The following is a 27,819-nucleotide window of genomic DNA, read 5'->3' on the forward strand; positions in this document are numbered from 1 at the left end:
TAACCTTGAGGAGCCATGGTATTTTTTGATAAAATTAAACACATTAAATTATTGTTTTGTATGTTTATATTTTATTCATTCAATTTAAAGTGGTCTGCTTAATCCGGAGGTAGCAATGTGGATACAGCCAAGCCACCTGAAAAATCATTGCAATTCTTAGGGTGTGTGATTTGCGCTTAAAATTTAATTCAAACTTAAGCTAAACATAGTGAAATAATTAACGGAAATACTAACTAATGATCAGCACCACGTAGCCGCTAATCATAGGCGTGCAGTGATCAGCCAGGAGGCCCGCGATCAACTGCACGCTGAAGAACCCGAAGCCCCGAGCCACCACCACCGACAGGCAGGTCGCCATACCTCTAAAGTAAAAATACAAAAGTACAGTTTAACTTCTGCTTTATTTATAACTACTGAACTGTAGATTTACCTACTGAGTGAAGTTATACTTCTATGTACTATGGGCATAGCTGGGCACCGTTAATCAAATAGTTAACTTCGTTAATCGTTAAACCGTTAATAAAAAAATTAACTTCGTTAAACGTTAAAGCGTTATAGCATGACCAGGAACATAAAAACCCTGGCATAGAGGCGCGTCAATTGCATTTGATAGTGCAACACTGAGTACAGTCGTACCTGTGTTAAATTAATAGGCTAACTTTATGTATCAGGATTCAGGATTACGGGCTAATTTGATATTTTCATAAATTAACGAAAAAATATTATTATAGGTAACCTGGTTTAAATAAATTAAATGAAACCGTCAATCGAGCTAGTAGGATTTATTTTATTATTCATCAATAATCAAATTCAGAACTTGAATATTCAACTGCAATGACTGCTCATGAACGCTTCAAACTCGGTACTTCTTTCCCAATTCCATAAAATTCAACACTTAGAAAGTGACAAAAAACTTTAAAATAGGTAGTTGAAACAAACCACAGCTAATTTTCATAGTGGACTGTACTATACGATAAACATGTCAGTCAATTTGACAACCTTTGTTGGAAACATTATTCAATGAAAATATTGTCCGAACCCTTGGTATTTCTCTTCGACAAATACTTTAACACATTGTGAACCACTTTTCTTTCACGACTATAAAAAGATTTTAGCAATTTAATTCACAAAATCAATTGCGCACATTTCAAATAATGTTTGTTTACACTTTGACAGCAATAGACTGACATGCAAGGTGACATGACAATGAAGTTTTCAGTTACTGTTGCCATTAAAAGAAAGTAGTACCATTAGTTTTCCGCAACATGGCGAGGGTTTTTATGTTCCTGGTCAGGCTATACATTTCGCAAGATTTAACGCAAGTTAACGTTAATCGTTAATCCGTTAACACATGATAATAAAACGAAAAAAAGTAATTGTATGCAAGGTTTAAATAATTTCGAAAGCTTGTATCGCGCATGGAATTTATTCCTCTTTTATGTTTGCGCTACAAGCTTTCGAAATTATTTGAACCTTGCATAAGTACAATTATTTTTTTCGTTTTAGTACAACTGCATTTCAGAATAAAAGCTTGTTTTTAAAAAAGTTTTTTAATTATTATAATTTTATTTTACACTATAATAGTATCTCAGAGCCTTGGTTCAATTACAATACAATTTAGCACCAAAGTGCATTTAACAAGTGTCATTTTTATAGTACTTTTGTGAAGCCTCAATGTAACCATGTTGGTGATCAAATAAATAAATAAAAGACAAATCCAGCAAACCCAAACTCGATAAGTTTCCACAGTTTCGTTTAGGAATTCCTATGGCCACCTCCTCCTGACTCCATCATCAGAACCCTGGACATCATCTAGTACTAAAGTGCTCGAAAAGACAAATCTAACGAACCCAAATTCGATGCGATGCCGCCGTTTCATTTAGGAGTTCCTATGGCAACCTCATGACTCCATCATCAGACCAGCTCAATGGTATCATAACATTGCATTGTCATCGTATACATAAGTATACCAAATTTCAGCTCAATCAGTTGAGGAAAACTAGTCTTAAATTCAGTCGCAAGAGTTGTCCCACACACTAACAAGTGTCGTTAGTGATTTGGTTACAAAAACTGTTGTTTTGGGTTCTGGAAGTTCTGGAAGCCCGAACGCGTTTTTCTAGCGTTTTTCAACATGCCTGCTGTATCTTTTTGGTAAAAAGTAGGTACTGGATTAACGATTAACGGACTTAAGATAATTTAACGGAAGTTAACGAGTCCGTTAACATGTTTTAAAGTTAACTTAAAAGTTAATCCGTTAATAGAAATGTTAACTTCGTTAATTAACGATTAACGGATTAACGAGTTAATGCCCAGCTATGACTATGGGCTAAAGTTCCAGCTACTCATTTCCGGTTATGTCGTCTCGTTCTCACCATTCATCACCGTTTGATGAAAGCTAGACAAAAAACGGAAATGGGTAGCTGAAACTGTGGCCTACTACTTCACAAGCTGGATACTTTTGACCTTACCTAAGATGAGTTGGATTCAGCTCCACCAAATACGTGTTAATATTCCCCAAGATCAAAGCCACGTATAAAAACACGAAGAAGAGCCCAATGCTCAGCAGTGGGATCGTCACAAAAAGCAGCAGGATCCCGCTTAGAGCTGCTATGATGAAGACTGACAAGGTGCTCCGCTTCTTGCCGAGTAAGCCGACAACAAAGGAGAGGAGAATAGAGAATAACGTGCTGACTCCCGAGTAGACCATGACAGCGTAGAGTGTTAGTGGCTGGATGGCTTTATTACAGTCAGGTTCGCTTTTAGGATCAGGATCATCCTGGGGGTAAAAAATTGTAACTAACTAACGTGAGACCGAGTGATGTTATTCCTATGAAAAAAATTCTGATTTCAGTACATACAATTTCATGGGAACTGGCAGCTCTACTAGCAACCTGGCAGAAGCTCTGGCCTGACATGTCTTCACGGTCAAAGTAGGCATTGATCATGGTCGGCACCCACATTGTGTAGCCTGTTGATCTGGAAAACAATGGCAAATGCTGCTGCAAATGCGAGATTCTAAACCTTATAGTTATAATAGTGGTTATGAATATTACCAGCTAGAATAGTATGGCAAACAGTAGACCCCGTATGTTCAATAGAAATAATGACTGTTTGGTTGCAAGGTCATACTTACGTCATGTATGCGCATAAAAGTATGTAGTAGAGCTTCAAGGAGTTGCAGAGCAAAGGGGGTTTAAAAAGCGGGGCGGTTTGGTTCCACATCCTTCTTAGGAAACCAATTTTGACGGTTTTGGTATCATCTGCCGTTGCGATCTCTTCAAGGTAAACGGTTTCTATCTAGTTAGAAAAGCAAGTAATAAATTAAATATTTTTTTTAAAGAGAAGGCATTTAAGTTGCACATCTTGCACAGACTTACGGGAAATTCTGCTTTATTGCTGACTCCATTCCACCTATACATAGCTCTCAAGACGTCCATCGCTTCAACTTCTCTGCCTTGGCTGAGCAGGAACTTGGGACTCTCATACACAGCTAGTACACCTATAGAACCAATGACGCCCGGCAAACTGATGACTTGGAGAAGAAGGCGCCAAGGACGGTAGATCAGGGAGAGACAGGAGATTGGGACTGCGAAGTTCAATTGGAATATTGGGAGGGCGAATGCTGTAAAAGAAAATTAGTGGAAGTTAGCCAAGTTGATGATCATCATCTTCAAATAGATATAAATAAATAAATAAATAAATAAATATCTTTTGACATTTTACACTGCGCCTCTAGCCCCAAACTAAGCAAAGCTTGTACTATGGGTACTAGACGACGGGATAAACATACTTATATACTTTTTTTTTTGTAAATACATACATATTATACATAGAAAACACCCAGACCCGTCACAGAAATTAAAATTCATCATTTCAATTTCTGCCCGGCCGGGAATCGAACCCGGGACCTCTCGGCATAGTAGTCCGTTCTGAACCACTACACCAAACGGCCGACTATATAGACCGTGGACATTAGTCCACAGTTAAAAGCTTGCTGTATCTAACTTTTATTAATAACAATATTAAGTAGTTTCTGCTCTGAGCTTTTTAGGGAGACATGATCTTCATTAAAATACATTAAATGTGCTGACCGCATATGACGAGCTGCACGACCATGGTAGCGCTGGCCATCAGGAACATGAACTGGCTGCGCACGCGCCGCGGAGCGCTCTCTCCGACCAGCACAAACGCCGCGGCGTTCGCTGATGATGTACTGGACAATGTAATGAAAAAGGTTTTTTAATCAATAAATAAAATATTTAAAGATCAAGCAACCGGAAGACGTAGTAGTGTGGGCAGGCCTACAAGGTAGACTGACGATCTGTGAAGGTCGCAACCACCTGAATGCAGGCAGCGCAGAACCAGACGTTGAGGAAATCCTTGAGGGAGGCCTTTATCCAGCAGTGGACGTCGTGCGACGGGCGAATATACAAAACTACTTACAAGCAGGCTGACATGAACTTCAAAATGGCGAGCGTCAAGTAAGTTGGCGCCATACTTGCTGCCAAATTCAAGATGGCGCCGACCGGCATGGCGATGAGCAGGCTCCTGCGCCGGCCCACTGTGTCTGCACACAGCCCCCAGGCGTACGACGATATCATTACACCTGTGAAATTGCAGCTACTCATGACCCTAACAGGTGTAGCAAGTAAAAAATGGGACCTTAAAAAAATAAGGTTAGGTAACTAAATAACTTTATTAGCAGGTGTGCTAACTGTATATTGCCACTGCCGTAAGGATGAAATTTTGTTACTTTACTGCCGAATATGTTGGTGCACATACTTAAATGTTAAAAAAGTTTAGACGTCATAGAAGTAGGTAAATTCTACAAGAAGCGGCGTCGTCATGGCTTGCGCTGAAATTCCCGTTGATTTTGAGTTGGAACAAGAAGAATTTTTCGAACAGGACTGCTATATACTACGGAAAAATCTATGCCATTCACCGCGTTATGATTATATCATTTCAATCAGTTGCTTGATCAAATATCTACCAATAAGTGGCACAGCCGACAGCAGCCCCTGCTGCGCCGTGCTGAGCTTCATGTCGCAGGCCACCGCCGGCAGCGCCACGGAGAAGCCGAAGATGTCCAGGTACATCGCCAGGATGAGCAGGCAGCACGCCGTCAGGACGCTGATGTTGTATTTGCCGAAACCTTCAGGGGTAGAAGAAAAGAAACTTAGTCAGTGATCATAATTTTTAGGTAAATGACCTAGTAGTCTTTCCTGCAGGAATTTCAGCACTTCGTTCATTCATGAAAAGCTTCTGTGAAAAGCTTTTTGGCTGGAAATCGAGGTTTGTCAGTTGGAGTTGATGTTAATTTGTTTTACTGCGCAACTTATCCGCCAAGAATACGGATGGTCCTATTCTTCATCATCATCTTCGTCATCATTTCAGCCATAGGACGTCCACAGATAAACATAGGCCTTCTCCAATGATTTCTAATGACTTCCTGCCACATTAAATGATGTCGTCGGTCCACCTACTGAAACTACATGGCTAGGTTCTCAATTTAGCTTAAACATTATTTATAGGTAAGTAATTTCATCATACTTAGATGTAATATTATTCTTACCTGTCACATCAATAGCTTCATCAAACTCCAGTCTTTTGCAATCCTTTGCGTGTAAGTTTGTCATTTTCCAACTTCTTTATATTGCACTCTTTCATAAAAATATTTATTTACATTTATCGTGTTCCATAAGTTTAATTAAATAGAAATACGAGTATTTTTGATTTTGTTTGATTCTTGTTTTTTCTCATAAACTACCTGTTCACGTAAAAGAGAAGCAAGATTTGTTCTGCTGACAATTTATTCTGCATACTAACAACAATTGAGATGAATAAATTAAAGTAGATCCTACGTATCTTATTAAAATAAATAACGCATGTTTGTATGTTCGCTTGATTTAAACTGCCTATACGTAAGAGAGAAGTACATTTAAAGACAATGGAATTAGTTGTCTTGATTCAGAATAAGATTAAACTTTATTTCAGTTTTTATTGACTCCTTTTACCATCTAAGACTTTTTAGATGGCCGTTTGTACCTTACCGTTTGTACAAGGAGACAGTGTCACTTTAATCTATATATATAAAAATGAAACCCGTTTCGCGTTGTCACGGCATCACGTGTGAACGGCTGAACCGATTTCGATAATTCTTTTTTTTAAATGTTTGTGGAAGTCCAAGGATGGTTCTTACGGAAAAAAATATTAAGAAAATCTCTACGCTAAGGCGGTACGAAGTTCGCCGGGTCAGCTAGTTATTTATAAATTCTTCTAACAAATTCAAATAACCAGTCAAATAACAAGCCTAGCCCTATTGCATATTTTATCTAATTCAAGCAATGTCAAAGAAATAAACTAGTTTCACTTGCTTTTTGTTTTCATGAATAACTTATACCACTAAAGTGACTTTACCATTGTTGTCCTTGCACGGTCCACGTATTGCTTATTGAATTGCATTTATGCTAAACATCATTATTTAAATAGTAATTACCATCTCTTCCTATCTGTAATTTCTAGTTCATTTTATTTCACATGCAAAAAAAGTATTATTGTCAATGTCTCATATATCGATTAGAGTTGGGAAAAGAAAATATTTTAAATGCTTGGAAGTTTACCCAATATTTATCATTTACCACGCTAATCTTTCCACATTCGTAAGTTTCGTTAAAACCATGTTTTCCAATGGAAATGTTGGCGCCACTGGCGCACGTATGTATAATATTGATTGATTCGTATCGTGCCTCTAAAAGTCATGTTTATATTTTTTTATTTTATTCTCCTTCAGTTTGGATAAACCCGAATGTTTTAATCGTGTTTTACTATTAATAAACTACTTAGGTACTTACATATTTATAATGAATACTTAGTATATTTTTTGTTAGTGCGATAGATCGTATGAGGCACTAAATCTGTGATTTTTTTATGTGATGGTAGGTATGTGATTTGAGTAATATTTTAACAGAAAATCCTTTATTAGCTGCCAGCCTTTTTTTACTAAAATTATTTCTATTAAGGGCTGATTTTTCAATCGTCGGATAACTTTTAACTGAAGAATAAGTTTGGCACATTGACAGATTCCGTATGGGAAATATGTCAGATGACAAGTTTATTCTTCAGTTAAAAGATATCTGACGATTGAAAAATCAGCCCTTAAACTAAAATAGGCCCATTTAATAAAATAAATAATTTGGGGACTTTTACTCGCTCCCCCAATGCGATTGGGGCGCCAGCACTGAGCACTAAAACGTGCAGCTACCAGGGCCTCATAAGCTGAAGATAGTGCTCTACTTGTTGCTGTTTTTCCTCGGGGGATGGGGTATGGAATGGGGTGAAATCGTAGTAATCATAGCAGAGCTCAGCACGCTATCGTCGTCCCGCTCCCACGCACTGCGGAAAAATCAATAACCTCCTTGCGAGTTTTGCGCTCCTGGTACTTTTGCCTAAAATGGCGGATCCGTCAACCATTTGATGGCGCTAGGTGGACTTTGAAGTCCTCATTGTTTTGACAGTTGGGAACACGCTTTTCCCGTTTCCTATTTTCCTTGCTGGAATTTCCGATCTGCATTTATCAGGGCGGTCTTTTGAACGGTGCAAGCTCGAACTAGCATAAAGTGTGGTGCAGGAAGTGTATAAAATGCGAAAAGTGAACTCATGAAGTGGGAATTTCTTTATCAATAAGATTTTCCGAGTGAGAAAGCGCTTGAGATCTTCGTAGACAAATTTCCGCGACATCTGAGGTACCAGGCGCGCATGAACGCGAGGGGATGGAAACACGCGAAACAATGCGAAAGGAATGCGACAAGGAGATGTGAAACTAAATAACTTTGGACTAGGTCTCATTCCAAATCTGTGTACATTTACCGTGCCTGACCAACTGTTAACTGTATTCTTTTTAGAGAGCAAATGAGTGTGACCGAGAATAGTGAGCAACAAAGAAAAAGTTCTACTTATTTTCCATTAATGTTTTATTTTTATTCATTAAGTAAATAAACAGCAACATTCATGGTAAATTAAATAAATTCAAATAATAATGGTGAACTATTTCTGGATTTTTCGTACTTTGTATGTTTTTGCTGAAAGAACCGTATTGTACGGGGTAAAATAGGCAGAATGTTTTAATTAATGAATGTTATTAAGTTTAATTTCTTCATAACTGCAACGTTGTTGAATATCTGAGGTATAATACGAATTTAAAATTAATACCACCTAGTATTCCTCGAAAAAGGATTTTTTAAACGAAGTAATATTATAAGAGTTGCTTATTCCCTTTTGAATACTATTTGCAACCAAATAATTGTTTGCCACATCTATTCTTTCGTAGCTACCGCTCCCCACGAATGTTCTATCTAAAAATCGATAGGTCAACGCATGCGCGCCCTACAATCGCCGTGGAAACGCGCGGACTCTTCCTACTTGCTGTGAGCCTGGTACTGCCGCCCACAAAACTGAAATTTCCCTGCCCTCGATCAGCTTTCCCGGAAGTAGAAAACCTTCACATCCGCTTTCTAGGGCGGGCGGAAGTCATTTCCCGTTTCAGCATTTCGTTCATGAAAAGCTTCTGTGAATAGCTTGGTAACTTGGTGGCTGAAAATCGGGGTTTCTTGGCTGAAGTTGACATAAGATAATTTGTTTTACTGCGCAAGTTTCTGCGCATGCACGGATTGACTTTTGGCGCCACTTTTTCATTGATGAAAGTGACTGTCTTTTGAAGCACCACACTTTTGTCACCTTTTGTTCTTTTATGTTAAACTGTGTGTGTAATGTTTATCAAAAGCAAATGAAAGGGCTGTGAAAACATAAAAATAATATAATATTATAATTTATTTTACTTATCAATAACTTAAAGCTAACGCTATTATAGGTACTTACATACATTTTTGGTTATTTTTTACATACACTTGAATACATAATTATAACAATTAGCATTATTACACACAACAGTCTTTCTTTGGTCTAGCACAAATAGTACTTTTGGGCTTTGTAACATTACACAAGTTACATTTTACTTCGAAATCTTACACATTTTCTAATATTGATGAACCAGTGGTTTACGAGTTCGACTTTCGTGATCCGGTGGTCCGGTGGTTTAATACGAGGCACTCATTGAAAAGTTTTTTGAATAAAACTTATTGTGTGAAAAGAAAATATTCGATCATGAGCAAGTTAAGCCGTCGTTTTGATATTCCACACATGGTTAAGGCTGGTTTTAGAGTCGCGCTGACATTTGGGCTGTCAGCGCTGACGGTCAGCGTGCGTCAGCGTGATTCTAAAACCAGCCTAACCTCAGTTGGTATAATAACCTTCAGAAAAATATTGAAATGTAGAAGATCTTTTTCTTTTATGCCTTTGATGCATCCTCGTCAAATTTTGAAGCTTCGTCCCATTTAAGCATCTGTAGTAGAAAAGACGAAATAAACATGTTTGTTTTTATAATAAGTTTGTACTGCCAAAATTAGGACTGAATCACAAAGGCATAACAAAGAACATTGCAAAAAATTATGCGTACTTACTTTAAAGTATAACCTTGTAGCATTTTCAAGCAGGCACCATACACATACACATAGCTTTATTATGATTTTTAATTCAGCGTGGAAGTTTTCGTTACAAAATTATAAAATACAGTGTGTCAAAAAAATACAAGTGAAAGGGGTTGAAACTATATTACCTTCCGGGGTTGCACTAATTTATCCAGAGCCACTTTATCAGGAATTTAACACCAAATACCTAATTATCCTTTATAATGACAGGGGCGGACGAGGATTAGATACTGTTATAGCTAGATAGAGCTGAACCTTCCACGCGTCGCTCTAAGCTGCTGCTGCACACCACAGCATCCAAATTCACTTTCCTCAGCACGTCATCAAGTGACCGCAGCCATTTGCAACATACAAAAGCGCTGTAATGCTTTTTACAATAATCACAATGTCAGCCCAGCTCGGTGTCTTTCAGCGACTTGGCCCAATTTTAGCTTGGTCCACGGGCCAAGTCACTGGTTTGATTGGGCCAAGTGGCTGGATGACTCCTCAAAATAAGCGCTTTACAATAACATCGGAAGCTTTTATTTAAACCACTGGGGTATTTATTTATACCACTAATTAATAACGTATATAAATTATATAATCTCATTGTTTAGAATTAAACTATAGAGGAATTTACACGGGGCGACTGAGATCATGAACTCACAAAACAGCCTAAAAAGCGTAAATTTTGTTCTTGAGACTGCCCACCCTTATTCTACTCAATTTGTAGTACAAACTGTTCCATCTTATCGTATTTCAGGTTCCTATTTTCGCAATGATTCTCCCCATTCAAGATTCTCTAATCTGACTGATACTCAAGTTCTCATCTCAATCGTCCCGTCTGAACCCTGGACTCAAGCTCAAACCCGAGCGTTCTTCTATGTTCTTCTAATACTGATTATGTTCCGAGCGTTCATACCGGCTCGTGGGTCTCGTTTTCAGCCGGTTCGACGACGGTATCTCTGATGGGTATGTCCTTTCTCCCGGGGAGAGTGAGGCAGAAGACTGCGTTCACTGGGAAGAGAAAAGAGTTTATTGCCAGTTTTAAAGAAATCACTTCAAAGAAAAGAAGAAGAAGAACTTCATGTAACATGCCTCCAGTAGGTAATTATGTAGATCCAGGACTCCAGAATCCTAAGAGTTTTAGTGGTGGGAACAAGATGGTGATGCTTATAAATGCAATTAATAGGTATGGTTCATGTAATAGCAAATTATCTCCAGCATTAGGATTATTAGGCCGCTTGTTGCAGATTTTGATTTTGATTTTTACAATTATTTACGAAAAGTAAACTCACATTATAATCTTACTCTCTATAATCTCAAGAGATTGAAGTTGTATCATTTGCGTTTGATACGTAAACATTTTTTATTAAATTGCCTTTACTAGAAACTAATAAGACTTTAGAAACTCAATTGAATGATGATCATATTTACCAATGATAATTCCTCCGAAGAGGTAGAAGCTGATGCCGCAGTTGGTCTGTAGGAACACCCCAATGAGGTTGGAGCCCGCCATGGAGCCCACGCGCCCCATCATCATGGACAGGCACACTGCCATCGCTCTGGAAAGAACATGGTTTTATGACGAAATACTCTAAATTGACCTCTATTTTTAGACCTCTCTTCTACCTTTTCGATATGTTAATGACCTCTGTTTTTAGTTAGCTCATCATTATGTTGGTGTTTTAATCATGTTACTTAAAGATGCGTGAAATACCTATATTTGGTGGGAAACAGCTCAACGGCTACGGCAGTCATCAAGCCAATGCATGCTCCCGACATTTGAAAGATCGCAAACAGCACCACCCCCACTTGGGAGTTGTGCACCAAATGGGCTCCAATTCCACACATCCCGGTGACGGAGAGGATCGCCACCAGGATCGGCTTCTTGCCAACAAAGTCCACCAGGAACCCCACGAGGATGTACATGGAGGAGAAGACGAGGCCGATGTAGATGGAGCGCTCGAACGTCTCCGTGTTCATAGTGTCGTTGCATTCGACCTGGAAAGTTTGGGATATGATTAAAATCTCCTGAGGATACCCGTTCTGAAGTAAGCCCATTCAATTAAAAATGAGAACATTGGGGTTGGGATGGATAAAAGGATAGTTTTACGAGAATATAATGAGAAAGCATCCTTGGAATTTGCTAAAATCACATGACACTAATTTTATTCTAAGACTAACACAAGCATGAATACATCAACTCTTAACTTACTATAGTGCCATTGTCAGCTGTTGTACGGGCTGCATCAAGGATGTCACATATCCTCGCCTCTCCACCGTCGTGATTTGCCAAAGAGTTAAGGATTGAAGGGAACCATACATAGAATCCGTTAGTCCTGAAAATATTCGTTTTATATAAAAGCTAAAAGAAAAGAGATGTCTCGGCAATTTCTATGACTAACTAGCTGACCCGGCGAACTCTGTTCCGCCTTAAAGGCAATAAATAAGCCATCGCAATTTTTCCTTATTTGCTCACCGTTTAGACCTAGCCTGGACTACGACAAACATTTTAAAACCAAAATCAGCTCAATCGGCCCAGTCGTTCTCGAGTTTTAATCAGACTAATGAACAGCAATTCATTTTTATTTATATAGATAAGATAGATAATTAATATCATAGGTCTGTATTGAAAGAATTTTCAAAACCAAAACGTGTCGTTTGGAGAATTCGAGAAGGATAGAAATACTAACGTAGCAAATATCCCAAATTGTACGAAGCACGTCAAGCAAGTCCATGGGAGCAGCGGTCTCTTGAACAGTGGGACCGTCTGGTCTCGCATGGATCTCAAGACTGCTCCGATCCCATGACTTTCTACGTCTTTGTCGCTGTGGTTCTCCACGATCAGAGTTTGTACCTGGAGGAGAAAGAAATAATTTATTGCAAAAATATTGTAGAAAGACACATTTGAACATAATATTTCATTAAGTGCCCTCCTGGTTTAAAATTTTGTTTTATTGCATTTTTGCTTTTACATTGGAAAAAAATGCCGTAGTGAACATATGAGGTAAGGCAAATAGATGTCGTAGAACACTAAAGTCAATAATAACACTAAAACCTCGTAAAAAAGAAGTATGAAAAATAGTTCTTACCGGAAAGCTGTCTCTAGGTTGCTTTTGATTAGCGGAATAAATGGTCTTCACGACCTCCAGGCACTCTTCATACTGGCCAACAGCATTGAGGAACTTGGGACTCTCAGGGGCGAACATTAAGAAAATGGTACTGAGGGCGTAGGGCATAGCACAAGCAACCACGAGCAGCCTCCAGGGTCGGTATGCGATGTCCAGGAACGGCATAGGATAGTAGAACTCCAGTGGGAGAATCAACCAGCTTATACCTCAAAATAATATAAATCTAGTTAGAAAATTGGTGATATTCTTCACATTTTTAGGGGAACTAACATTTATTTACCTGGTAAAACAACAGTGCCGATTCCAACGAACGAAGACCCGAAGGCCACCATTTTGTCTCTGTGCCGTAAGCTGTTGAATTCTCCGAGGTATGTGTACACGACTGCTGAAGGTCCAGACATGCTGAGAAGTGAGAAAATACTCTATGTAATAGAAATAGCTTGAGATAAACATCGCATAATATACAGGGTTACAGGGATACTCGACCTATTCCTTGAAAAGGAGAGATACCTGTAGATTTGGTTAATAGAGTGTTTTTTATCTTCGACAATAGTGTGCGAAATCAACCACACACGTGCTGCCAGCCAGATTAAAGGCAGATGGATACCTTATAGGCTAGTCTGTTTCATATTCATGTCATTTTCTCTTAGTAAAAAGGCGTTCTGAAAATGGGCTACAGACAGTTGAACGTCACTTACAAAACTGAAGAAATAAACTGCAGTATAGCAAAGCTGATGAGGTTGGGTGCGAAACTGGTCAGCACGGAGAAGACTGCCGAAACCGCCATGGAAGACAGCATGACCGGCCGCCGGCCCTGCGTGTCTGCCAGCCAGCCCCAGAAGTACGAGGTCAGGATTATAGCTGGAATGGCAGAAGAAAGTTATTTTATTATAATGGGACATAATAACCAAGCAAATGCTATGCCTAAACTAACACACATAGACAGGGAATCAATTCAAATCAATTCTATTACTCCCTCTCTACATTACATATTTTTTTGTTGTGTGAAAGTGAAAGTTCGCTTCCTTCTTCGGCCTGATCATCACTTCTAATCACGTGCGATACCTACATACAGGCTAAGAGTTTCCCTATTGTGGTTAAGACAATTTCTAAGAAAATTTGTAATGTCNGTGAGATTAATGATTTTCTCGTATCAGGTAAATGATGTGATGTCATTGGGAGTTTCATAACAAGTTAATAACATGTAACTACTACTACATAATATTAACGAGTTAGATGCAAAGTAAGTGATAACCAACATGAACTAGATGACTCAATATTCATCGTTATTGCAACCAACAGAATATTAAAAAAAGAATTGCGCGATTGGCATGACGTATCCCAGCGCCAGGCTCCACATGATCACACCATCATCAGCATGTGCAAAATTGTGTGTGTCCCTCACCTATAGCGGCCAGTCAGCCCCGCTGGCTAATCTAATCTAATTCAGCCGTCATGACGTAGGCCAGAGTCTTGCTCTGCATGACAATACCCATAAGGATTAGGCTTCACACCAGCATAATATTATGCATGATGTTCCTCCCTTGACGTAGTTCTACTTGGTAATGTTTCCAGCATACCTGCGAAGAGTGTAGTGGCCAGAAAGTCCCGAGCCAGAGGTCGCACTGAGCGGCCGGCATGACGTAGCGTTAGGCTCTGCATGATCACGCCCATGAGGATCCCTCGCCTAGATAGGTAGTTCTATTTGGCCAAGCTTCCAACCTACCTGCGAAGGGTATAGCGGCCAGCCAGCCGCGCTGCTGCAGCGTGAGCTCGAGGTCGCACTGCGCGGCCGGCATGACGTAGCCCAGTGCCAGGCTCTGCATGATCACGCCCGTAAGGATCAGGGATCTTGTGCAGTCCCTCGCCTAGATAGGTAGTTCTATTTGACCAAACTTTCAACCTACCTGCGAAGGGTATAGCGGCCAGCCAGCCGCGCTGCTGCAGCGTAAGCTCCAGGTCGCACTGTGCGGCCGGCATGACGTATCCCAGTGCCAGGCTCTGCATGATCACGCCCGTAAGGATCAGGGATCTTGTGCAGTCCCTCGCCTAGATAGGTAGTTCTATTTGACCAAGCTTCCAACCTACCTGCGAAGGGTATAGCGGCCAGCCAGCCGCGCTGCTGCAGCGTGAGCTCGAGGTCGCACTGTGCGGCCGGCATGACGTATCCCAGTGCCAGGCTCTGCATGATCACGCCCGTAAGGATCAGGGATGTTGTGCAGTCCTTTGCCTGGATCTGTAGTTCTCTTGACCAAGCCTCAAGCCTACCTGCGAAGGGTATAGCGGCCAGCCAGCCGCGCTGCTGCNGTAATGTCATTACGAGTAGGAGTTTCATAATAAGTTAATAACATGTAACTACTACTACATAATAATAACGAATTAGATGCAAAGTGCAGTCAGTGGCTTGATAACCAACATGTAGGAAATTACCAGCAGAATATTAAAAAAAGAATTGCGCGGCTGGCATAACGTATCCCAGCGCCAGGCTCCACATGATCACACCATCATCAGCATATGCAGAATTTTGTGTGTCCCTCACCTGATCTAGTTCTATTTGACAAAGTGTCCAGCCTACCTGCGAAAGGTATATCGGCTAGCCAGCCCCGCTGGCTAATCTAATCTAATTCAGTCGCCATGACGTAGCCCAGAACCAGGCTCTGCATGATCACGCCAGCATATCAGCATACTCAGGATGTTCCTCCCTTGACGTAGTTCTACTTGGCAATGTTTCCAGCATACCTGCGAAGAGTGTAGTGGCCAGAAAGTCCCGAGCCAGAGGTCGCACTGAGCGGCCTGCATGACGTAGCGTTAGGCTCTGCATGATCACGCCCATGAGGATCAGGGATCTTGTGCAGTCCCTCGCCTAGATAGGTAGTTCTATTTGACCAAGCTTCCAACCTACCTGCGAAGGGTATAGCGGCCAGCCAGCCGCGCTGTTGCAGCGTGAGCTCGAGGTCGCACTGCGCTGCCGGCATGACGTAACCTAACGTCAGGCTCTGCATGATCACGCCCGTAAGGATCAGGGATCTTGTGCAGTCCCTCGCCTAGATAGGTAGTTCTATTTGACCAAGCTTCCAACCTACCTGCGAAGGGTATAGCGGCCAGCCAGCCGCGCTGCTGCAGCGTGAGCTCGAGGTCGCACTGTGCGGCCGGCATGACGTAGCCCAATGACAGGCTCTGCATGATCACGCCCGTAAGGATCAGGGATGTTGTGCAGTCCTTTGCCTGGATCTGTAGTTCTCTTGACCAAGCCTCAAGCCTACCTGCGAAGGGTATAGCGGCCAGCCAGCCGCGCTGCTGCAGCGTGAGCTCGAGGTCGCACTGTGCGGCCGGCATGACGTAGCCCAGTGCCAGGCTCTGCATGATCACGCCCGTAAGGATCAGGGATCTTGTGTAGTCCCTCGCCTAGATAGGTAGTTCTATTTGACCAAGCTTTCAACCTACCTGCGAAGGGTATAGCGGCCAGCCAGCCGCGCTGCTGCAGCGTGAGCTCCAGGTCGCACTGTGCGGCCGGCATGACGTATCCCAGTGCCAGGCTCTGCATGATCACGCCCATGAGGATCAGGGATGTTGTGCAGTCCTTCGCCTGGATCTGTAGTTCTCTTGACCAAGCCTCAAGCATACCTGCGAAGGGTATGGCAGCCAGCCAGCCGCGCTGCTGCAGCGTGAGCTCGAGGTCACACTGCGCTGCCGGCATGACGTAGCCCAGTGCCAGGCTCTGCATGATCACGCCCATGAGAATCAGGCCGCACATCAGCATGTGCAGGACGTTGTACATGCCGAATCCTGCGAAAATTTTACATATCTTGTAGTCTATTAGCTCTTAAACTCGTTCAAAATACGCTAAACGAAAATTAGCCGTTCAGAAACTGAACCAAGTTCAACTTGATCGAGGTTAAGTTTAAATGCTGGTGAGAGATGGGTAGGTACTTTAGATTTGTGGTTTTATCTAAGGTTGCTTTCAATGACTTGGCTAATTATTATGAACGGCCTATTCGTATAATTAGACAGAGCAGTCGTCCGTAATATGATGTCTCCTCCGCATTTTGGAGATGTACGGTTCGTACGAAGTTTTGTAAAATAACAAAATTTGCTTTCTCACTCTTAAAATACTCAGGATGGAAACTTTGTAAAATATACGAGCATCTGTAAATTCTTCATGCCAAATATGATATGGATATATGACCCTTAAGCAATCTTCATGAATCGATGGGGTTTCCCACGTCTCTCGCTTCCATTAAATCATCAGTCTCGTTTATTTGCTCACTTATCTTAGGGAATTCTGTTATTAATACTGTGTGCATAAGGCTCAAGTGTATTGTTAGTGGGTTGTTAATTTACAGCATTGTCAACGACGATGCGTGAATGAAAACATTGTAAATGAAGATTAGTGTGTTTGCGACTTTTCATTTTACACGGATGCTATAATGTATCACGCGATGGGGGTTACATTGATGAAAAAGTTTTTGCAGTAAAATTAATGTTGTAAGGTACAGAGGCAGGAAAACTGAAAATTTGAGAATTCCCCCACAAAGATTGACCCTCTACTCAAGGAATGTTTATTGTATGGCAATAAAAATATTTAATAAATTACCCGAAGATATTAAAACATTGACATTTACTAAATTTAGAAATAATTTATTAGAATTCTTAAAACAAAAGATGTATTACACAGTCAATGAATTCCTGACAGAAAAATCTTTTTGACATTTTGTACTTGACATCTAAAAATTTCTTAAAATATGACATTATGTATCATNAGCCCAATGACAGGCTCTGCATGATCACGCCCGTAAGGATCAGGGATGTTGTGCAGTCCTTTGCCTGGATCTGTAGTTCTCTTGACCAAGCCTCAAGCCTACCTGCGAAGGGTATAGCGGCCAGCCAGCCGCGCTGCTGCAGCGTGAGCTCGAGGTCGCACTGTGCGGCCGGCATGACGTATCCCAGTGCCAGGCTCTGCATGATCACGCCCATGAGGATCAGGCCGCACATCAGCATGTGCAGGACGTTGTACATGCCGAATCCTGCGAAAATGTAACATACCTTGAAGTCTGATTAAGTTACATATGTTTTTATATAGGGTTGCCCCAATGACTTGGCTAATTATCCTCCAGCCTTTTTGATTGGATGCCGGCGTTTAATGAACGGCCTATTCGTATAATTAGACAGAGTAGTTGTCGATAATATGATGTCCCGTTAGGATACGGTTCGTACGAAGTTTTGTAAAATAACAAAATTCGCTTTCTCACTCTAAAAATACCCATTAACACAGGATGGCATCTGCAAATTCGTCATGGAGAATATGATATGACCCATAATCCTATATCAAACAATCTTCATGAATCGATGGGGTTTCCCACGTCTCTCGCTTCCATTAAATCATCAGTCTCGTTTATTTGCTCGCTTATCTTAGGGAATTCTGTTATTAATACTGTGTGCATAAGGCTCAAGTGTTTTGTTAGTGGGTTGTTAATTTACAGCATTGTCAACGACGATGTGTGAATGAAAACATTGTAAATGAAGATTAGTGTGTTTGCAACTTTTCATTTGGCACGGATGCTATCACGCAATGGGGGTTACATTGATGAAAATTTTTGCAGTAAAATGAATGTTGTAAACTTCAAAGAGGTGACTCTACAAAAGGTTTCGTTACGGGAAAATACGACGCATTGAAGCAACTCGCCGTATTGCAAAAGCTGCAATGTATATCCCATTGGAGCTTTTTGCAAATCCTACTACGAACACAATACGATCAGATTGCTTTGGGACAATGTGCTCCAGTGCACCCAGTACTGTGAAGAAATTCAAGAGCAGCACAAGAAACTCAGTCACCAAACAAAAGTTCGTATAATAGTTAGTTAGTTGTGTGAATGATACTTAACTATTTATGTAATTCTATTTACTACTTTAAGCCTCTATTTTTCTCTATGATAAGTTAATTGTGTCAAACGTTTATCTTGAAACAGTTAAAAAATTCCACAGTTTCCCAGTAGGTTTCAGTATGTTAGTAAACACAGCGTATGTATGTTTACATCGTAGAACCGCATTTGAAATAGCGGCTATCATTGCGTAGGCCCAATAATTAATATGACTAATGTGTGTCAATAGACGAAGAGGGCATCTAAACTAGTTAGTGATTAAGATTATGTTTATGTTTTGGTGAATCTTGTTTAGTGTTTTTATACAAAGTACACATGTGTCTCTTGACCATAATCTCACTCAAAGGGTGTACTGCAGATGCGGTCTATGAAGGTCTTGGGCTTGGGTTTATGTGGTTCGGTAACTCATAAAAAAACTCATTTAAAACACATTTATTTTTGCAAATAGACTTTTAAAAAGCACTTTTACACGTCCCAGTATTAACCCTATCACACTGCTTCGGAACAATAAATAGGCCAGTGCTCAGAAGAAGAAGCGCAAGAAACTCAGTCACTATTGACTGATGATGGAAAAGAATGGATTTCCAGGCTGCACAGGAGTTGCAGCGTGCAGTAGTGGGAACGAAAGGTGAGAATAGTCCCGTAGCTGACAATATCACTTCTTAGTATGGATTTGTAGGATGTAGATAGTATTTAGAAAACAACTAAGTAGTTACCTACTTAGCCGAGTTAAAAATCTCAACCTCCACCTAAAAACGAATACTTTAGTAAGCACTCTGTATAGTATTCTTAACTATTGATTTATCAATAATATCAGCTGAACTTCGCCTCCTAAATAAATTAGCGTGTCGCTTTAAATTAGATTCCCAATCTCCTACAATGGAATAATTCCTAATTCCAGTCGCCCTAGTTATTAATATCTATCAGATAGGGTCGCGTATCAAGATATCCAAGGGTCATGTTTTGATAATAACTGCATAATTTTATGCGTAATTTATACGCTAATACGCGTGTTTTATTGCTAGGGCCGGTTTTGTAATAATAGATTTATTTTGATAAACCATTGATCGAGGAGGGAAGGGTGCATGGGTGCTCTACATGATAGTTCCCCTTTGACTGTCACGGTCTTTAAATACAGTGTTTATTTATTTAGTTTAAAGTTTGGTAGATATCGCAACAGAGGAACATATCTCGATCCGAGCAAATGAAAATGGAACTGCAAAACTTTTAGTACATCTGAAATTCAATGAAAAGATCAAGAAAATGAAAGAAAAAGAGAAAGAGAAGAAAACTATAAATAAGAGAACCCCATTGTTTGTCCTTGTGTCTGTCTTGTTGGTTGTCCTAAATAAAATAAAATACAAATAATGAACAGAGAAAATGAAATTCAAGCAATAGTTTCAGCATTGTTTTTGAAATATAAAACTAGACCGAACTGAAACTGTAACGGAGGGCAGAGAGATTGCCATAATTATGACGATGACATCTGCCCGCATTGCCATTAGCTATATAATCATGGCGTACTTCATCATTGATATTATGTCAATGTACCCCCATCTATTTACTTGTTTTCTTCAATAACCTGTGTAGGTAATGTAAATATTTGCTATCGATTCGAGCCAGTAGTTTCTTGACCAAACTGGCGACATTATACAGAATTTAATTATACACAAGTTTCCGACCTGGGCTGGGAATCGAATTTAGTCTATCCGTCTAAACTCTCCACTGGACTATACCTGTGACTATACTGAGGCGTTAAGTAATATTAAAATTAAAATTGAATCAACGATAAAACCATTTTTCAGAAGTTTCAGATTGTTAAACACATAGCTGCTTATTACCATGCGATGTTGACTTTTCCTCTTTATATCGTGTTATATCAATAGAAAAGCAATAAAAATCACTGGATTCATCGATTATTGTAGGATTAGTCGCAAACACAATGAGTGATAAGTATTATTTCAAAGGTATAATTAGGATATTATACTCGTAAATGTTGCCTTAAAAACATCAGATTGTAATATAGTAATCAGATGTTTTTAATCTAGAGGCTTTGGAATATTTTCATGAAAAATATCGTTATACTTACCTGTATTTCCGTATTAGGTAGGTATATTATTTACACGTGGTTTTTTACTAATTTCTTTGTTTTGTGTTTAATTTGCTTCCCCATGTGGCATTGCTATCTTATGATGGATTAATTATGATAAGGTTGATGTGATGGAATGATAGTTAGATTATCTAATTGTACGTGCGTCTAAAATAAAGTTCTAGATAAAAAATTAATAAAAGAACATGATAGGTTCTTAGAGAAAGAGAAACTGCCCCCCTAGACAAAGTGACAAACGTGATCATTCTGAAATCACATCTTGAAGCGAACGAAGCGTATTTCGAAATTAAAGCTGTCGTGAGCAAATCTAGGGTCCCAACCCTCCTAGATAAGTGGCAAAATGACAGTTGTAAATTCGAAATTCCTTCGATCCAATGCTTCGCTCCGGTGTTTTTAGGTAAGTCCTCCTTCACGGAGAATCAGTCAATCAGTAACTGACTGACCGACTCTCTGCTCCATGAAGGAAATAGCGAAATTACAACTGTCATGTTTTACCACTAGTCTTGGACGCTGTTGTTTTTAGGTATCGATGACACAATTTATTAAAGAAACCTGAATCAAATCAAATCAAATCAAATATATTTATTTTTCGAACATGGGTAAACGTAGGTATTACAAGTATTTTAGTATCTCCATCTTCCACCTTTTGGCATGCAAAATTATAAATCAAACTTATCAAATTTCATTTACATAAAAAAGAATTTTCACTTAAATAATGTCAGATCAATCGCAGTCATATTAAAATTGAATAAACATTCTACATTACATTTAAACATAATCTGATGATTTAATCCTTACCACTGAGAAACATGGCTTCATCCAATGTCGTGGCGGAAAGCTTTTCGTTTCTACTGGACATCGCCACACCGTTCACCGCCATCTTGATTGGAGAATCTCTCAATCTGGAGAAAATAAATCAGAAGTTAAATTTTTAATTGAAAAACTTGCCAAGTGTGAGTCCGTACGTAGGTATGGACGTAGGGTTCAGTATCATCACCCAAGCAGGAATAACAGTTTAGATAATTCAGTATGTAACACCATCGACGCTTTTTAACTAGTAAGTAGGGTTAATTGATGCTGATTACTTATATCGGTGACTTTCTCTGGCAGATAACTTAGAGCATAGTCAAAAGCTGTAGTTTATCTGAATATTCCATGAGGGCTTTATTAAGCCTCTATCTCACTCATTTTCATAACAAAAGTTTACCAAAAAGATATTTAAAAAAAGACGTATATTAATGCTAACGTTAAACTGCAAAGAAAAAGTGTGAGACACATTTCAGCTTCAGGATTCAGCTTTATCTGTGTTCAGAATTATCTGTTACCTAATTCTGACAGTTATAAAACATAAAAATACTATCATAACACTATGAATGTGAAGTTCCTTTATCAGTATTTGGTTTTTGTAAGCCCAAAAAAGATCCTTACAAAAATATTCCACTGATTCGTGATAAAGTATTCAGCTTGGAAAGTCGAATGTCATTTAACCAATGTTTTGTTATTAACTAGGTACCTAATAGGGCAATGCGATTACCTAAATACGAGACAAAACTTAATTGTAATGCAATTTTAAAAGCACGAAAATAAACCAGTGAAAGTTTCGTCTAATCGATAGTCGTTTTGAAGTTTAGCCGCAATGTCAATAAACAATAAACACCTTTGCGCTTCAATAAACACCTTTGCGTTTCAAGAAACATTGTAATCTTTTACGCAATCCATAATTTACTAAATGTTAAAAAAACTAGATTATTATTATTGTTATTTATTATCTTCCTCATACTAGAAATCTTCTAATCGACCCTATTGTAAAAACACAAGAGCTGCAATAAAATAGCGCAAATTATAAGTAATTAATTGATTGGAAATTAAATTGCAACATTACGTAAGAAACCGATACAAAGTAGCAAACAGGTAAAAATTGTCACAAACAGTTTTGCGAGTCAAGGAGGACATGCGCTACTAATAGCTTAGGGCTATTGTATCAATTATAAGTTCAATGATACCACCTGTTTACTTTAACGAAGGTCTAAACTTAGACTTAACTACTGGAACTTCTAGAACTTTTCTGAGGTCTCTTCGTTTTTCTGTGTATTTTATGAAAAATAGGTCAATAAAGCTCATAGCAGACTTATCAATTCGGAATGGGATCGACACCATATCTTCTTTCGCGAGCTGTCATCGCCGTTCGCGCGCTGTCCATTACAAGGCGAGGCGTTTACGTTACAGTGCGATAAGTGTGCGTTGCAGTACTTGCAGTGTGGAATTTCATACAAAGATTACAGACCGCCTCGAGTTGATACGATTACGATTCCTTTCCGGGCTCAAGCGGTAACGTAATGCTCATATGTACGGAACCAAAAATTATCGAACAATTTGTTTGATGATGGACTAAACTGGATGCAGAGCGATTTTATAAAATGGTTGTCCACAAGCGAATCCAACCCAGAACCTCCATTGAGAGAGTGTCATTATTTCACCACTGGACCTTATCTGATGATAGGAATCCGTCTAAAGAGGATTGTCATCACTTTAAAGTCAGTGAGGGGCATTAACACTAATTAATTATCTGCAAAATATTTACTTTAGAAAGCTGATTAAATATTATTTTGCTCTATTACCTACATACAGCTAAGTATCGTGGCGCATCTGACGTAAGTGTTTTAGTAGTAAAAAGAAAATAATAAACACCCTAGGGGCCTAGATGCTTTCGATTACGACGTAATATAATGGCTTTCAGTCTCTCTCTGTAACTCTAGGATATTACAGGCAAGTTTTTTATTTTATTTATTAAGGTATACCGACAACATAACATACAAAATGCATGTATGCCAGCCCATAACAAGTTTGATAGAGACAGATGCAGTAGAAATAATGTAATATTAGCAGATTCAGCAGGTAGGTAGAATGAATCCTGCAAAATGCATGTGTACTTGCCCTAAGAGCTTTTTGAGATAAAGTGAATAAATTCCATTTCCGAATATTTCATTTAAATATTTAAAAGGCTTGATACCCAAAAAACCAATCGAATTGAGAACCTTCCGTTTTGAAGGTTAAAAAAAGTCTACAATAAAGTGCATGCTAATTGCTTTAGTGATACTTACTGATAAGACTGTTTTATAATTTATTTATTTATTCATTTAGACATGAAAACAAGTACCTGAACATAATTATGTATACTATCTGATACTACGACAACAGAACCTTAAAGAAGTATCATGTGTACTTAACCTATTTTTTTATTTAAAGATATTTAAACAAGTTCAAATGGTAACCTTGGTGTTTACTCTACATACTCGACACTCGTGTATCTCTTGTATTGTTTAACGTATGTTCACATTGCTTCTGATAAGACCAGTTTTTATGTTTACACTCAATTATCTGTGAACGTAGCAGGTGACCGTGGGAAAATGCATAATATTAGGAGCAATGCACTCTTATACAGAGTGAAAAAGAATTTGCGAATTATAAAAAAACACAGACTATCTATACGAAAATTTTTTTTATTGCTAGGCCTTTTTCAGGGCACTTATACACGTTCCAATACTTCGAAATTAGCTTTTTTAAGCGATTTTGCCCAGAAGCTATGCTCTTACATTGAATGCTTTAGGTTGTTCTCATTCGGATACCTACAATATAGTGTTCCAAATTGCCCCAACATTGTAACATCAATTCTACTATCACCCTGTATGCGCCCTGTATCTAAAACTTGTTTTAGGAATTATATTAAAACGAGTTTTAGAAATATATTAATTGCATTTAAGTTATAATATACTCGTATTACTGGTTTATGTAAAGGTAATTACCTGACCTACTTACCCCAATCTCATGGCTTGAAATATTTCAGGACTAAAGTGGCTAATTATATTTTTGTCTTTATTAATCAGCTGAAATTGCTTTTAATTACATTCAAATTATAGTCAGTTCTGTATTCGAGTGCCGGTAAGATCAATAGGGAAAAGATATTTTCTTATTTGTATCTCATCTAGCTATGCCTTGATAATGACACATCGTGAGTGTAATTAGTTTGAAAATCCATTGTTAGGAGCAAGTACGATGCATCGGCAATTTGTTCAGTAATTAATACCCAGGTTATTTCTATGAGTCAATATTTTAAAAAGAAATAAGTATGATTTTGTAATTTGGCTTAACGTGCCCTCTAAATTCGTAGATTTGAGCTTCGTCATCATCGGTCTTTGTCTCATTGGTTTAGTCTCCACTGCAGGAGCATTATAACTTTCTCTAATTTAGGTAAGTACCGGAGGCACATGAAAGTTCAGGTCTACACTCCCAGTTAGGTTAGGGTAGAACACTTCTCCCCCCACAAGGGGGACATGTAGGGCCCGCGATGACGGAACGCCGCGGAGGTTTTAGTGGGTATACCCCGTCCCTTTCAGGACGGAGCAGCGCCCTTTTCAGGGTGCCAGGAGTCCCACACACCACCCTGTCCCCCGGTAGAGGTGACGGTGCGCAAAGAATTTTCTCCGCGACAAAAAAAAGGGTAGAACACTATTTTTTATCTGTTATATAATGTTTACTGGTTGTATTAGGTTTGGACAGACCAAATCCTCTATTTACAAGTTTGTTATTGATTCTGGAGTGTTAGCTAGAAATTCAAGGATTTTGTAATGTTCCACTTTACCTCGAGAGCTCCTGAAGTAGGCTCTATTATCTTAATATTGATATGAATCAACACACTTATGCATAACAGGAAAATAGGGCTTAACACAAATGCAGCATAAACTTGTATGGAGTTTTCTTTCTAGGGTTCGATAGTCAGTACTTTAAGTTGAAGGCTGTGCTATCTAATAGGCTTTTCAATACTCTACTAAGAAAACAATATTAATTATTAGCTGCAATAATATTTATTGTTTTTCCATTTATTTGAAAAATTGTTTTCATATTGACTTATCTTTTGTAGATGTAGAGAATGCTACATTATCTCATGTTAAATTATACGCATGCGTGAAATATTACTCCGAGAGTTACAAATAAATTAGCATGTTATTAGAAAAATACACTTGTGAGTCTTGTGACCCTAAATACACAAGATAAGTATACCTATAAATAGGTAGGTTAAATTATGATTGCAGTTCATAAGTTAACAATACTCTTTTTTCAACTTTCGTGTCACGTTTTGTTTTAAATTCTACGTCCATTCCACTGATAAGCACATTTTTTCACAACACGCAAGGTAGAAGTCAACAACATTAACTTTATTTAAAAAATAACATACAGGTCTAATCATGGCGAAAATAAATAAAACACCAACCTTTTCGGGACTAAAGTTGCGTGCGCGCAGACTACCACTAACTATAGTAAGCCCGCGATCATCACTTGGCTGCTGCGCCGGAGTACTGATTAATATACTGGCTGCACGTCGATTATATCTCAGAGCATCTTTGTCTTAGCTTAGATAAGCTGCTGGCCAGCAAATTAACTAATTTTTGGCAGTAAATGGAGATTTGCAAGCTTAAAATCAGGTCATAAACTTAACCTGGGTTTTTTGTCGGATAATGTGTACAACCTAATATATTTTTATCTCAAGATTTTTTATATTTAAGTGTTCAGTAACATTCGTTTATTGTTCATCCACCAGCTACAGGCGTAGATTTTCAGAATTTGAATTGTCTGGGATAATTTTACAGCTTTTCTCTTCACACAAACAAACCTTCTCTGTAAATTACCGATATTGTCACTTACCTACTTAAAACCCAGACTTTATTTAAACACCACAAAAAGTAGGCATTTAGCTACGATAACTTGTTTCAATAATTCCACCAATGGCATACTTAGGTACTTACTACAACCACAAACTACAACGATGACAATCCATGAATCAGCTATGAACATGTTTTTAATTAGTAACTGCTTAGCACTCATATCTTAGTATTTTGAAATGAGTGTGTTGTGTACTTGTGTCACTTATTAATTTTTAACCAACTTTAAAAGTAATAACTTATTTATGTGATTAAGTAAACAAACTCTTGAACCAGTATAAGTCAGAGATTGATTCCATTTTGACTAACCGTTGCGTTGTTTTAAAATCCTCACTATCTTTTATGCATTGATAAAACGACAGCCGAACAACAAATGTTACATCCGCCATGCAACTGATAATGGTTATTAGATCAATATAAACCTTAGTTATTAACTATCCGTCTATCAAATAAACTATTCAGGAATTTCCTCACTTCCGTTTTCTCAATACCCCTAAACAAAGCAATAGCCGTGAAAATATACTTGTTCGTGTCACAAAGTAAAATTACGTGTGTAATATTAAGTCGCCTACTGAGGGTTCCTCATTCATCTCCCTACATTATTTTTCTAGGTCATCTGGAAGAACCATTATATTTTTGATTCCCTATTAGCGAATCTTGCTGACAGACCGACGGGCTACAGAGGAAACCTATATGGATTTTTGTTCTATGTTTCAGAATTCTAAAAAGACGGATCGAGCGGATCTAAAAAGGACTTTCCTACAGGGTCATGTGTTGACACATTAGCCCATCTTACTATCTGCCTTTCATATTACATAACTACCACATGAACGGATGATAACCGTGGTTTGAACTTTAGACCGTTGGGGGTCCATTACTGCAGTCATGCAGATGTGATATCATTTATCTACGGATTTTACGACTGTATCTTGGAAATAAGACTGGGGGCCCTTCTCTGATAAAACACCCATTTCTTTGTCAGATTATTGGATGTGATTACAATTTACGTAATCATTAATTGTATTGAGCAGCTTGCTCTCAGCGAAAAAAATTGAATCTTCGACTGGATTTAAATTTCTTTTTTGATTTTCTGGATTTTTTTGCAAAACTAGGCAGATATTTGATCGCAATCACGCCGGATGTAAGTGAGATGCATCTAGGATAGTAACAACCTGCCCTGTAAGAGACTATGTTCACTATCGCCTTGAAGAAGCCTGGATTATAGTGCTACATCGGTACATACCTACCAACCAAAATACGGATGAAAATGAGAGCTAAAAGCTAGAAATTCTGAGGGATCGACGCGGACCTACGAGTAAAGTAAGTTGATAGGGGCGCTTCTTCTAATACTCATTGCTTTTCTTCATATTTTTCCAACAAAGAAGCGGGATTTCCCTAACGCTTCACTTTATTTCCACAAGATTACGATGTCCAAAATTATGTCTCACAGACAACTAA

The 27,819-nt window shown here is 38.8% G+C and overlaps 2 protein-coding genes across 4 annotated transcripts; both read right to left on the reverse strand.

Annotated features, from left to right (window-relative positions):
- Positions 1-92: 92 nt before the first annotated feature.
- On the reverse strand, positions 93-5,698 carry LOC114353409 (putative transporter svop-1). The gene is made up of 10 exons (XM_028305405.1): positions 5,573-5,698; positions 4,991-5,152; positions 4,444-4,606; positions 4,092-4,213; positions 3,378-3,622; positions 3,134-3,297; positions 2,847-2,976; positions 2,469-2,746; positions 235-362; positions 93-136 (listed from the first exon to the last, which is right to left on the reverse strand). Exons 1-10 carry the CDS (start codon positions 5,634-5,636, stop codon positions 99-101), a joined length of 1,494 nt encoding a protein of 497 aa, XP_028161206.1. The 5' UTR covers positions 5,637-5,698; the 3' UTR covers positions 93-98.
- Positions 5,699-10,313: 4,615 nt separating this feature from the next.
- Positions 10,314-25,990, reverse strand: LOC114353390 (synaptic vesicle glycoprotein 2C). Of its 3 annotated transcripts, XM_028305377.1 has the most exons (11): positions 25,914-25,990; positions 21,443-21,546; positions 17,518-17,679; positions 13,354-13,516; positions 12,936-13,057; positions 12,617-12,861; positions 12,218-12,381; positions 11,740-11,863; positions 11,242-11,525; positions 10,959-11,086; positions 10,314-10,538 (listed from the first exon to the last, which is right to left on the reverse strand). In XM_028305377.1, the coding sequence occupies exons 2-11, from the start codon at positions 21,522-21,524 to the stop codon at positions 10,438-10,440; spliced, it is 1,575 nt and encodes a 524-aa protein (XP_028161178.1). In that variant the 5' UTR covers positions 21,525-21,546; positions 25,914-25,990; the 3' UTR covers positions 10,314-10,437. The 3 variants fall into 3 exon arrangements, with proteins under 3 accessions (XP_028161178.1, XP_028161179.1, XP_028161180.1); XM_028305378.1 differs by lacking the exons at positions 17,518-17,679; positions 21,443-21,546; positions 25,914-25,990 and adding an exon at positions 16,280-16,432 and having other exon boundaries at positions 10,407-10,538; XM_028305379.1 differs by lacking the exons at positions 17,518-17,679; positions 21,443-21,546; positions 25,914-25,990 and adding an exon at positions 14,382-14,452 and having other exon boundaries at positions 10,407-10,538.
- Between the last annotated feature and the right edge of the window lie 1,829 nt (positions 25,991-27,819).

This window comes from Ostrinia furnacalis, unplaced genomic scaffold (assembly GCF_004193835.3).
Source record: "Ostrinia furnacalis isolate ACB-3 unplaced genomic scaffold, ASM419383v2 OfSCF1656, whole genome shotgun sequence".
In the NCBI taxonomy this organism is placed as follows: domain Eukaryota; kingdom Metazoa; phylum Arthropoda; class Insecta; order Lepidoptera; family Crambidae; genus Ostrinia; species Ostrinia furnacalis.

Coding starts and splice junctions, on each gene's coding strand:
- LOC114353390 (XM_028305377.1), bottom strand. CDS start 21,524: ATGGCGGTGAACGGTGTGGCGATGTCCAGTAGAAACGAAAAGCTTTCC. Junction 13,058..13,353: donor CAGTTTATTTCTTCAGTTTT/GTAAGTGACGTT, acceptor CTCACTTCTCAG/CATGTCTGGACCTTCAGCAG. Junction 12,382..12,616: donor AACCTAGAGACAGCTTTCCG/GTAAGAACTATT, acceptor TTTCTCCTCCAG/GTACAAACTCTGATCGTGGA.
- LOC114353409 (XM_028305405.1), bottom strand. CDS start 5,636: ATGACAAACTTACACGCAAAGGATTGCAAAAGACTGGAGTTTGATGAA. Junction 3,623..4,091: donor CGTGCAGCTCGTCATATGCG/GTCAGCACATTT, acceptor TTTCTTTTACAG/CATTCGCCCTCCCAATATTC. Junction 363..2,468: donor CTGAATCCAACTCATCTTAG/GTAAGGTCAAAA, acceptor TTTTTACTTTAG/AGGTATGGCGACCTGCCTGT.